The 10,263-nt window shown below is 52.4% G+C and overlaps 1 protein-coding gene across 2 annotated transcripts; it reads left to right on the top strand.

Annotated features, from left to right (window-relative positions):
- The first annotated feature begins 4,281 nt into the window (after positions 1 to 4,281).
- Positions 4,282 to 9,529, top strand: NRL (neural retina leucine zipper). 2 transcript variants are annotated; one of them, XM_037744337.1, is made up of 3 exons: positions 4,282 to 4,457; positions 6,751 to 6,843; positions 8,056 to 9,529. In XM_037744337.1, the coding sequence occupies exons 1-3, from the start codon at positions 4,317 to 4,319 to the stop codon at positions 8,386 to 8,388; spliced, it is 567 nt and encodes a 188-aa protein (XP_037600265.1). In that variant the 5' UTR covers positions 4,282 to 4,316; the 3' UTR covers positions 8,389 to 9,529. The 2 variants fall into 2 exon arrangements, with proteins under 2 accessions (XP_037600265.1, XP_017400145.1); XM_017544656.2 differs by having other exon boundaries at positions 4,283 to 4,457; positions 6,751 to 7,158.
- Positions 9,530 to 10,263: the final 734 nt, after the last annotated feature.

The raw sequence follows: 10,263 nt of genomic DNA, 5'->3' as shown, positions 1-10,263 counted from the left end.
AAAAAAAAAAAAAAAAAAAAAGTATAATTCAGGCTAACAAACTGTTACACAAAATATATTCTGTTCTTCTACCTTGACAAATATATACTTCACAATGGCCTGGAAGGCCAGGTTCAAATTTGTATTTTATTTGGAATCCTCAGGATTCTGCACCACAATATGGTAGCGTAGGGGAGGTGGTTTTGGCCACTGGCCCTCAGCTGGCCCACTTCTCCTCCCATCCCTGACACATCTTGGCTGCAAGCAGCCTTGTGTGGAACCATCAGGCCATCCCAAGTCTGTTCACAGACTCCTGCAAGCAGCTACCCTTTGTCTACCCTTTGACCTTGGAATATGTGAACCAGTCATGTGGTCCAGCCATGGGAGGGCAAACTCAGGGAAGTGGTCCATGTGGGTCCCAGGAGTGGGTTGGGCCTTTTGGATAGGGAATGCTTTTTTTTTTTTGACGGAGAGTTTTGCTCTTGTTGCCTGGGCTGGAGTGTAATAGTGCCATCTGGACTCACTGCAACCTCTGCCTCCCAGGTTCAAGCAGTTTTCCTGCCTCAGCCTCCAGAGTAGCTGGGATGACAGGTGCCCACCACTATACCCGGCTAGGTTTTTTGTATTTTTAGTAGAGACGGGGTTTCACCATGTTGGCCAGGCTGGTCTCAACTCCTGACCTCAGGTGATCTGCCAGCCTTGGCCTCCCAAAGTGATGAGATTACAGGCATCAGCCACCTCGCCCAGCCTGGACAGGGAATACTTAGCTATCTGGAGCGTGGTCCTGAGAGGATTAGGGTATGGGTGGAGGAGAGTTAGACTCTTTACCCATGTGATGGGATATAGCCAGAGAAGGGCCAGAGTGGAGCCTTCTAAAGCACAGGGCCCAGTGCAGGGGCCACTCCTGCCTGTGCCTAAGGGCAATAATTTTTTTTTTTTGAGATGGTGTTTCATTCTGTTGCCAAAGCTAGAGTGCAGTGGTGCCAAAATGGCCCATTGCAGCCTCGATCTCCCCAGGCTCAGGTGATCCTCCCACCTCAATTTTTGTATTTTTAGTAGAGACGGGGTTTTGCTATGTTGCCCAGGCTGGTGTCAAACTTCTGGGCTGAAGCAATCCACCTGTCTTGGCCTTCCAAAGTGCTAGGATTACAGGTGTGAGCCACTGCACCCAGCCAAAGGGCAATAATTTGATGTTTCCCTGTTTCATCAGTCTGTAAGTTTCATGAAGTCAGGGCTGGTATCAGTCTAAGTTACTGAGGTGTTGCCAATGCCTTACGCAGGGCCTGATGCAGAATAGGTGTTTAATATGCATTTGTCAAATGAATGTAGGAGGTACACCAAGAAGAGGTTGAGGATTTGGATCCGTTACTAAAGATCTAGATACAATGATACAGAACTGGGAAACAGAGCCAGGCTTTCAGGGTTCCAAAAATAAGAGTATAGGACAGGGTAGAGGAGGGTAGCATCCTGGAATGCTGACTGCCTCATCTTCTCTCCTTTCTCTTCATTTTCTATCCAACTCCTGCAGGTCCTTTGCCTGCCTGGCCCTCTTTCTCCATGGTCCAATATCACTCCAGCCATATCTTTCTACCTTTCTGTCCTTTGGCCTTTGCTCTTCCTCTGTGGCCTATGTATGTGTCTGTTTCTTTGAATTGGTGTCTAGGTCTTCGTGCTCAATCTTATGTCCTGCCCCTTCCGGCTACCACTCCTACTGTTCTGGTCCTTGTTCCTCTCCACCCCTCCTGTTGTCTCCTACTCTCTTCGTGGTCCCCTCCTGGAAGACCTCCTCTCTTTACCCCTCTCTTCCATGTGCCTAGATCGCTCTGTCACCTTTAATCCAAATCCCTGTGGAGCCCCTGACTTGTCCTGTTCTCTATCCCATGTCTACACCTACTGCCTCCTTGTCTTCTTCCTCTGTTCTATTATTCCTGGAGTCACGCTGGCTTCATCTTTTTCATCCCTATTTTCCTGTCTCCAGATGTCCTTGAGAATGTCTGTGTCAGTATTCATTTCCCAGTCTCCAGTGCATGTGGGAGATGGGGTCTGTTTTCTGGGTCCCCACTGACCGCCACAGACTCTCCTCTCTGTGCCCTTGGTCCTTTCCTCTGGCCCAGACTGGGCCCAGCCTGAGCCCAACCCTCACTCCCTCAGCTCCTTTCCCTAGTTTAGTGGTGCCTGGTCTGAGCCCCGAGCGGCTCAGCTTGCCTGAGCTTGTTTAGTCTGACTCCCTTAGCCTGTTAGCAGCTTAGCCCTCCCACCTCTCCTTTGAGCCCTCCAGTAAACAAGAGGATCAGTGCAGACCTGACAGCTGCTGGTTGGGGGCAAGTGTCTGGCCAGGCCAGAGCAGGCATGAAAAAGGGACTGCACTCAACATTTCCCATTCTTCCTTCAACCAGGGAAATTGTAAAATCTCTTTCCTGGGTGTCCACTTTAGAGAGCTATATTCCACGGGCATGTGTGTGGAGTCCTCTCTCTCCATGATCCTCATTCCCATTTTGTGATTGGTTCTTAGGTCTTAGGCTTTTTAATTCTTTTAAGAAAACAGCAGTAGATCCAGGCAGTCACACAGAGAAGCTTGAATGATGATGATGGTTTCTGTTCCTTAAAACAGAGACCCAGGTGTGGGAAGAGCGTGATGTCATCTGATCTAGGTTTTCTAACATGTGTGTGGAAAGCATGGTAGGAGAGACCATATACATACACACAGACAGACACATACATATACACACGCCCCCTGCCCCCTCAAGCGAAGCTGGGTAGACTCTAGGCATTCTATGCAGTTCTCAAACTTTTTTTTTTGAGATGGAGTCTCTCTCTGTTGCCTAAGCTGGAGTGCACTGGCACTACATTGGTTCACTGCAACCTCCACCTCCCAGGTCCAAGTGATTCTCCTGCCTCAGCCTCCTGAGTAGCTGGCATTACAGATGCCTGCCACCATACCTAGCTAATTTTTGTATTTTTAGTAGAGACGAGGTTTCACCATGTTGGCCAGGTTGTTCTTGAACTCTCAAAGTGCTGGGATTACAGGCCTGGTGCCACTGTGCTTGGCCTTCAAACTTTCAAGCACGTCAGACTTGCTGAAAGGGCCTTAAAACAGATTTCTAGGCCCCATCCCCAGAGTTTCTGACTCAGTGGATTTAAGGTGACACCAGATAACATGTATATCTAACAAGTTCCCAGGTGATACGGATGCTGCTGCTCCCAGGACCATACTTCAAAAACGACCATCTTAGATAATCAGTATCTGCCAGCTCTTCCCCCAAGGCTAAGGCTGGGACAAGGTTAAGTTGTATAAGTGATGACCTTTGGGGGCTAATGGACACCCAGGTCTCTGTGTTGAGAAAGAGGACCTGTTAACTCCATGGGAGTATTCGGGTGGCCTCAGAAGGTAGGGAGTGGCCTTTAACTCCATAGACCCTATTTAAACAGCTTCGGACAGGTTTAAACATCTCCTTGGATAATTCCTAGTATCCCTGTTCCAACTCCTACTCGGGGATGATAGCTGTAAGAGGTGTTAGGGGATTAGGCTGAAAATGTAGGTCACCCCCCAGCCATCTGGGAATTAGAAGAGCGAGAGGAGGAGAGAGGGGCAGAGACACACAGGGAAGAGGTGAGAGGAAGCAGAGGGCATGTGAGGGCAGTTACAAAAGTGTCTCCTATGGATGGTGGTGATTAGATTTCAATGTCCCTTGAGGCCCAGAAGGAAGGAACAGAGTTCCCTGCTCTCTTTTCACCTGCTCCTTCTCCCAAGCTGGGTTGCCTGTCCTGGGGCTGGGATCAGCAAGAGTGAGAGGCACAAAATATGGGATGGTCAAGTCCTGGAGATCCCCTGTGGGAAAAGTTGCTTTCTTTTCTGATGCAATGGCTATGAGGAGCATAAGACCAGTCAGCGTGAAGGTGGGGCAGAGGCAGAAATGTGAGGATTCTTCAAATTAGGAATCAGACCCAATAGGCCAGGCGAGAGTGGGCCTGGGAAAGCTTATAGTCTCCAAAGACATTGATGAAGGTGGGGGTGCTGGCAGCTTGTCTGGCTCTCTTTTCCAGTCCCAGGCTACCCATGACTAGGGCTGAGGGTTGTGTTCATGTGGAAGGGTGGTGGTTGAGGACCATGTAGCTGTCTGAACTGGGAAACTGAGCACTCAGGAGCTGGATCATCAGTGAGGAGCTTTGTTGGGGAAGATGCCCCCTTTCCTTCTTTGAGAACAAACATACTTGGACTCTCCTCTCTCTCCATTTCCCCCCAACCCCAGGCCAATAAGATATGCAAATGATCTCCTTACCTCATTGGTTAGAGGCCTCAGGACCACAGATGACCTCAGAGAGCTGGCCCTTTAAGAATGCCCTTTGGGCTCTGTGCCCAAAGCCCCCTGGAGCTGAGCAGAGAGGCACCAGACCCTGCTCCATGGAGCCTTCAGTCTCCCGGGAAGCTGTGCCTGCCTGGCTCTGGAACTGACCACATCCTCTCTGGCATCCCTAAAGTGAGTATTTCCAGGACCTACCTGGGTGCCAGGCCGCTTGCCTAGAGCTCCTCTTTCATCACCTGCTCTTTGTTTTGTGTTTCCAAAAATCGTCACTCTTTGGTACCCTACTCTATTCCCACCCTGGCTGGCCTGAGTCTCTCACTGCTATCACATCAGAAAGAGAAACAACCTTCCCCACTACCCCTTCTGTACATTCAATTCTTTCTGGATACCTCTCTCAGTGTCTCACCATCACGTCTGCCAAGGCCCAGTTCCTTTAATCTGTGTCTGTTTCCATCCCCTCTGTCCTCTCAAGGGTGACAGGTTTAATGGAGAGGGCAGCAACCTCGCCCTGGAACAGGAAGAGAGAGGCCTGGGTCTTCCTCTTGCCTCTCTGGGTAAAGCCTGGGGTTCGGAGACGTGATTGGAAAGAGGGTTACCTAGGCAAGAAGGAGTGGAAGTCTGGCTGGGAGCGGTGGCTCATGCCTGTAATCCCAGCACTTTGGGAGGACTAGGTGGACGGATCACGAAGTCATGAGATCGAGACCATCCTGGCCAATATGGTGAAACCCTGTCTCTACTAAAACTACAAAAATTAGCTGGGCATGGTGGCGTGTGCCTGTAGTCCCAGCTACTCAGGAGGCTGAAGCAGGAGAATTGCTTGAACCTGGGAGGCGGAGGTTGCAGTGAGCTGAGATCATGCCACGGCACTCCAGCTTGGTAACAGATCGAGACTCCGTCTCAAAAAAAAAAAAAAAAAAAGAAGGAGTGGAAGTCTAAGCCCTGGGGATGAGCACTCCCTGCCACGCCTCTTCTGGGGATGGGGTGGGAGTTACTGGAATTGGGAACTTGACTAGAGCTTGGACATCCAGACTGGTGAGGATATCTGAGGTCCCCCGGCCAGAAGTTCCTAAGGTGAACATGTGCCCCATGGTTGATAACAGACAGAGAGTTCCTTGATGACATAAGTTTAGGACACTTTGTGTTGAACTTGAACAGATGGTTTACTAAAGGATCAATCAGGTTAATATGCTCTTGTGCTATATGAATGTGTAAGAGGTAGGGATAGGAGGCAACATTTCTCAAAATTATCTGAGGGCAGACCTCTTCATGAGTATTGCTCAGAATCCGTGTTCCAGAGAACACTCTTTGGTATATGTTACAAAGTCTAACTTCCCTCATTGAACAGAGGGAAAAAAGGAAAATGGGTTGGAAGGGTGAAGGTGATCTGCTCGAGTTCTCACAACATAGCAAGTTCTGAATAGAAGAAGGAAAATCAATCTTGGTTGGTTCCCCTTGGAGAGACTGGCCTTGAGGAAAGATGGTGGCCAGTTGATCCTGATCTTTTTTTTTAATTTTTATTTATTTATTTATTTATTTATTTTGAGACGGAGTTTTGCTCTTGTTACCCAGGCTGGAGTGCAATGGCGTGATCTCGGCTCACCGCAACCTCCGCCTCCTGGGTTCAGGCAATTCTCCTGCCTCAGCCTCCTGAGTAGCTGGGATTACAGGCACGTGCCACCATGCCCAGCTAATTTTTTGTATTTTTAGTAGAGACGGGGTTTCACTGTGTTGACCAGGATGGTCTCGATCTCTTGACCTCGTGATCCACCCGCCTCGGCCTCCCAAAGTGCTGGGATTAGAGGCTTGAGCCACCGCGCCCAGCCGATCCTGATCTTTATAGAACTAATTCTAGGACCTTTCTTTTTTTTCTACATAAAGCTTCTTGCTCCTACAAAAGGGATTCATTGATTGATTAATCCATGGAACAAATGTACACTGAGGGTCTTCAAGAGGCAAGGTACTGCCTGCCCTAAGTCCTTTGAGAGACAGAGAGGTGTAACAGCACACTATCCTTGTATCTTAAAATTAACAGCATACATGCCTTCCTACTGTCCTAAAATATACACTTACTCTGTCACAGTTAATTAAGCAATTTTAAAAAATGGCTTGGAAATGGAATGATGCCTCTTGAGATGACAGACTTCTCGGCATGTCTCAGCACCAGGGTTGGGAGCACTGCCATACTGCTATTGTTTTTCATAGATCCTGAAGTATCAGTGAGGTGAGAGGCTGTGCTGTCCTCTTCCTCCTTCAGGCCTTCAGCTGCTTGTCTCCTGTCAGGAGCCCCTGCCCCTGAAAGGTTGCTCTGCAGCCTAGGGGGTACTGTGAAGTGGACAGAGCTGCACCAACCCTCTGGCTTTCCCGAACTCTTGCTCCAGGGCACTTAGGCTTTGAGGGAAGAGGGACTTGGTGAAGAGGGAATGGCAGGTGGTCTCCATGTGCTCCAGACCTCTCCTCCTCTTTGCAGGTGCACTCCTCCCAGCCCAGCTCCAGAATGGCCCTGCCCCCCAGCCCCCTGGCCATGGAATATGTCAATGACTTTGACTTGATGAAGTTCGAGGTAAAGCGGGAGCCCTCTGAGGGGCGACCTGGCCCCCCTACAGCCTCACTAGGCTCCACACCTTACAGCTCAGTGCCTCCTTCACCCACTTTCAGTGAACCAGGCATGGTGGGGGCGACCGAGGGCTCCCGGCCAGGCCTGGAGGAGCTGTACTGGCTGGCTACCCTGCAGCAGCAGCTGGGGGCTGGGGAGGCACTGGGGCTGAGTCCTGAAGAGGCCATGGAGCTGCTGCAGGGTCAGGGCCCAATCCCTGTTGATGGGCCCCATGCCTACTACCCGGGGAGCCCAGAGGAGACAGGAGCCCAGCACGTCCAGGTGAGTGGTCAGCAAGCTGGCCTGGGGGAGGGAGGCTGAGGGAGGAGGACTGCCCAAGAGAGGAGGGGGAGCTCCCGGAGTGGGTTATGGACTGGGACAATGGACAGAGGGCAGGAGAAGGGAAGAAGGTCCCTTGAAAGAAAACAGTTGGAGAAAACTACATTCTGCTTCTCCCCCTTTTCTCAAAATGGAGAGAAATGAGTAGGCTGAACCAGGAGGAGCAGGGAGAAGATAAGAGTAGCAGAGGACCCAAAGGGAAGAATTGAGCTGGGGAGTGGGCGACTCTGGGAGGTAAACAGACACACCGTGTGTGGAAACCAGGGAAAGGGGTACCTGTGGAATGGAGCCGGGTTAAGACTGGTTTAGATTGGCCTTTTCAAGACTTCGGGCTTCCCAGCCCCCAACCTTCTCAGGAAGGATTGGGACTCATCCTATTAATTACAGACACAGGTGGGGGTGTTGAGGGCATTAGGATGTAATCCAAATCCCGTGAGGGTCACCAGGTTGCGGGTTTCAGGACAGGGAAACGCAGAGCGTTGGAGGGTTGGGGGGTGTCTGGGTGTGGGTCCACTGGACACACCCTGGCTTGGAGCGGGATGCCAGGGACCTCAGAGAGGGGCCCGGGGTTCAGGTGCGCGATGGGCTCGCCTGACCGTGGCCGTGCACTGTGGGGCGCCTGCCCGGCTCAAGCAACGCTCAGCTGGAGGGACCAGGGAGCGTCGGGGCCTGGGGCGGGGTCTGCACCGAAACGGACTCTGTGGAAGCGTGAGCATCCCGGTGAAGGTGGGAGCCGGGGCGGGGCGGGGCCGTCCGGGGGCGGGGCCACGTAGCGTCGCGCGTCAGGGCCCAGCCGGTGCGACCCGGCGCTGACCCCGTCCGTGCACTCTCCCTCCGCAGCTGGCCGAGCGGTTTTCCGACGCGGCGCTGGTCTCGATGTCTGTTCGGGAGCTAAACCGGCAGCTGCGGGGCTGCGGGCGCGACGAGGCGCTGCGGCTGAAGCAGAGGCGCCGCACGCTGAAGAACCGCGGCTACGCGCAGGCCTGTCGCTCCAAGCGGCTGCAGCAGCGGCGCGGGCTGGAGGCCGAGCGCGCCCGCCTGGCGACCCAGCTAGACGCGCTGAGGGCCGAAGTGGCCCGCCTGGCCCGGGAGCGCGATCTCTACAAGGCTCGCTGTGACCGGCTAACCTCGAGCGGCCCCGAGTCCGGGGACCCCTCCCACCTCTTCCTCTGAGCAGTTCCGGGCACCCTGTGGTGTAGTCGGGGCTGGATGGGTTGGCAACGCCCAGGAGGCGGCTGCATGGTTCTCTGCGTCGTTATCAGAGCACCTTGTGGTCCAAGCCACGCCCTGTATGACCACACAAATATCCCCAAAGGTTTTGGGTTCTCAAGTCATGCCCGAGTTTAGATGCTGGACATTTTTTGGAGAGGGGTCCCCTCCCCTTACGCAGGCCGTACACAGAAACCCGGCCCACATGACTAGCACGCTGAGCTCTGCAGGGACCGGTGCTAGGCACTGGGGGGTGGAAGTGTGGTGACACAGTGAATGGGAGGTGGGGGAGGGATGCAGCTCCCACCTCAGTTTAGTTTCTAATTCAAGGTTTTCAACCTGTAACACATTAAAGCTGTAATTAGCAATGAGGCTGTATTTTCATTCTGAAGCTTGTAACCTCCCCATTTTAGCACTAAGGCATTTCAAGATTTCAATGCCCAGCAGCTAGACAGACTGGGAACTCTATCTAAAATGCTTTTCCCCTGCCCAACTCTGTGGTCTCCAGGATCCAGAATGGCAAAGGCCTGAAGAGTGAGCTCTGGGGGTTGTTGGTGTGGGCGGGGAGAGAGCCCTGTGCAGAAGTCTGGAAACCTGGGTGCTAGTCCCAGCTCTTCCATGGGATCCCCCTGTCACCTTGAGCAAATCGATTGCTTCCTGAGCCTGTGTTACTTCATCTAATTCTCATTTGGATTGGATAATAGCTGATACTTTTCCATTTCTGGCATCTCCCCAGTATGGAAGTCCCAGTGGTCTCCCCAAGAAGTCCCCAAGACAGTCTTGCCAATGGCACCTCCTATCCTGCTCCAGTTTCCCACTGCAGCCTAGGCAGGGGATGTGCAGCTCAGGTTAGGGAGCCTGGCTTCTCTGTGAGCACATACATGGGTTCTCTGCAGCTCCCTCCAGGCTGCCTGGTTCTCCAGACCTGCACAAGGTGCTCCTGCCTCCCGCCTCCCTCTCTAAGTGCTGGGGCAAGACTTCTCCCGGGATGACAAGGAGCTGAGAGAGTGCAGTTTTTGTGAATTAAACTTGAAGTCCAGGCAGAATTCTAATGCAATCGGCTAAATGTTCTTGCAATTTAAGAAGCGTTCATTCTTTATCCTTGCTTCAGGCTACTGTTTTTGTGTGTCTGTGTGTGGGAGAGGGAGAGAGAGTGAGTGAGAGAAAGGGAAGTCCCCACCTGGAGCTGAGTGGCACATCTGTTATGGGGAGCCAATGGAAATGGGGTCGAGGGGCAGGCATTGGAACAGATGGATCCTCCCCTCTCACCACCACCACAAAATTCAGAAGCTGCAGTGGCCCAGCTTGCCCTTGTCTGTGGCTTTCCAGGTCTCACGGTTGCCATGGTAACCCAGCCCTCCAGTTCAGCAGCCTAAGGAGAGGCAGGTGTGGCCTCTGGGCAGAGCACAGGCATTGTGCTGGGAGTAGCCACCTCACCGGTTACTGTCATCTGTCATCTACTGGACATAATAAATGGGAGAAGTGTTCGGGCATGGGGGAAGAGGCTTCCATATGCCCCTCTTCCTTTCTACCCCCTCTTTCCACCCCCTACCCAGCTGTCTCTTCTCTTCCCATCACAGTTCTTGCTCCCTCTTACCCCTCCTCTATCCCAGCTCATCCCTCCTCCACTTAGGAGCCTGCAATGGGAGTCCTCTCCTCCATTGCTGTCAGAATTTCTCTTGTCTCCTCTCCTTTCCCCACCATTGGCCACTGGCTCTCTGGCTCTGGATTCTCTCTCTGATGGACTCACAGACCTTAGCTTCTCTTTCTTCATCTCCTTCCACACTAATTGTTGAAGGGAGAGGATGGGGCAGGGAGGGTCCTTTCAGGAACCCAGCT

The sequence above is a fragment of the Cebus imitator genome, unplaced genomic scaffold (genome assembly GCF_001604975.1).
Source record: "Cebus imitator isolate Cc_AM_T3 unplaced genomic scaffold, Cebus_imitator-1.0 Scaffold170, whole genome shotgun sequence".
In the NCBI taxonomy this organism is placed as follows: Eukaryota; Metazoa; Chordata; class Mammalia; order Primates; family Cebidae; genus Cebus; species Cebus imitator.
Note: the sequence above shows the minus strand (reverse complement) of the source record. Positions and strands in the feature narration are given on the sequence as shown.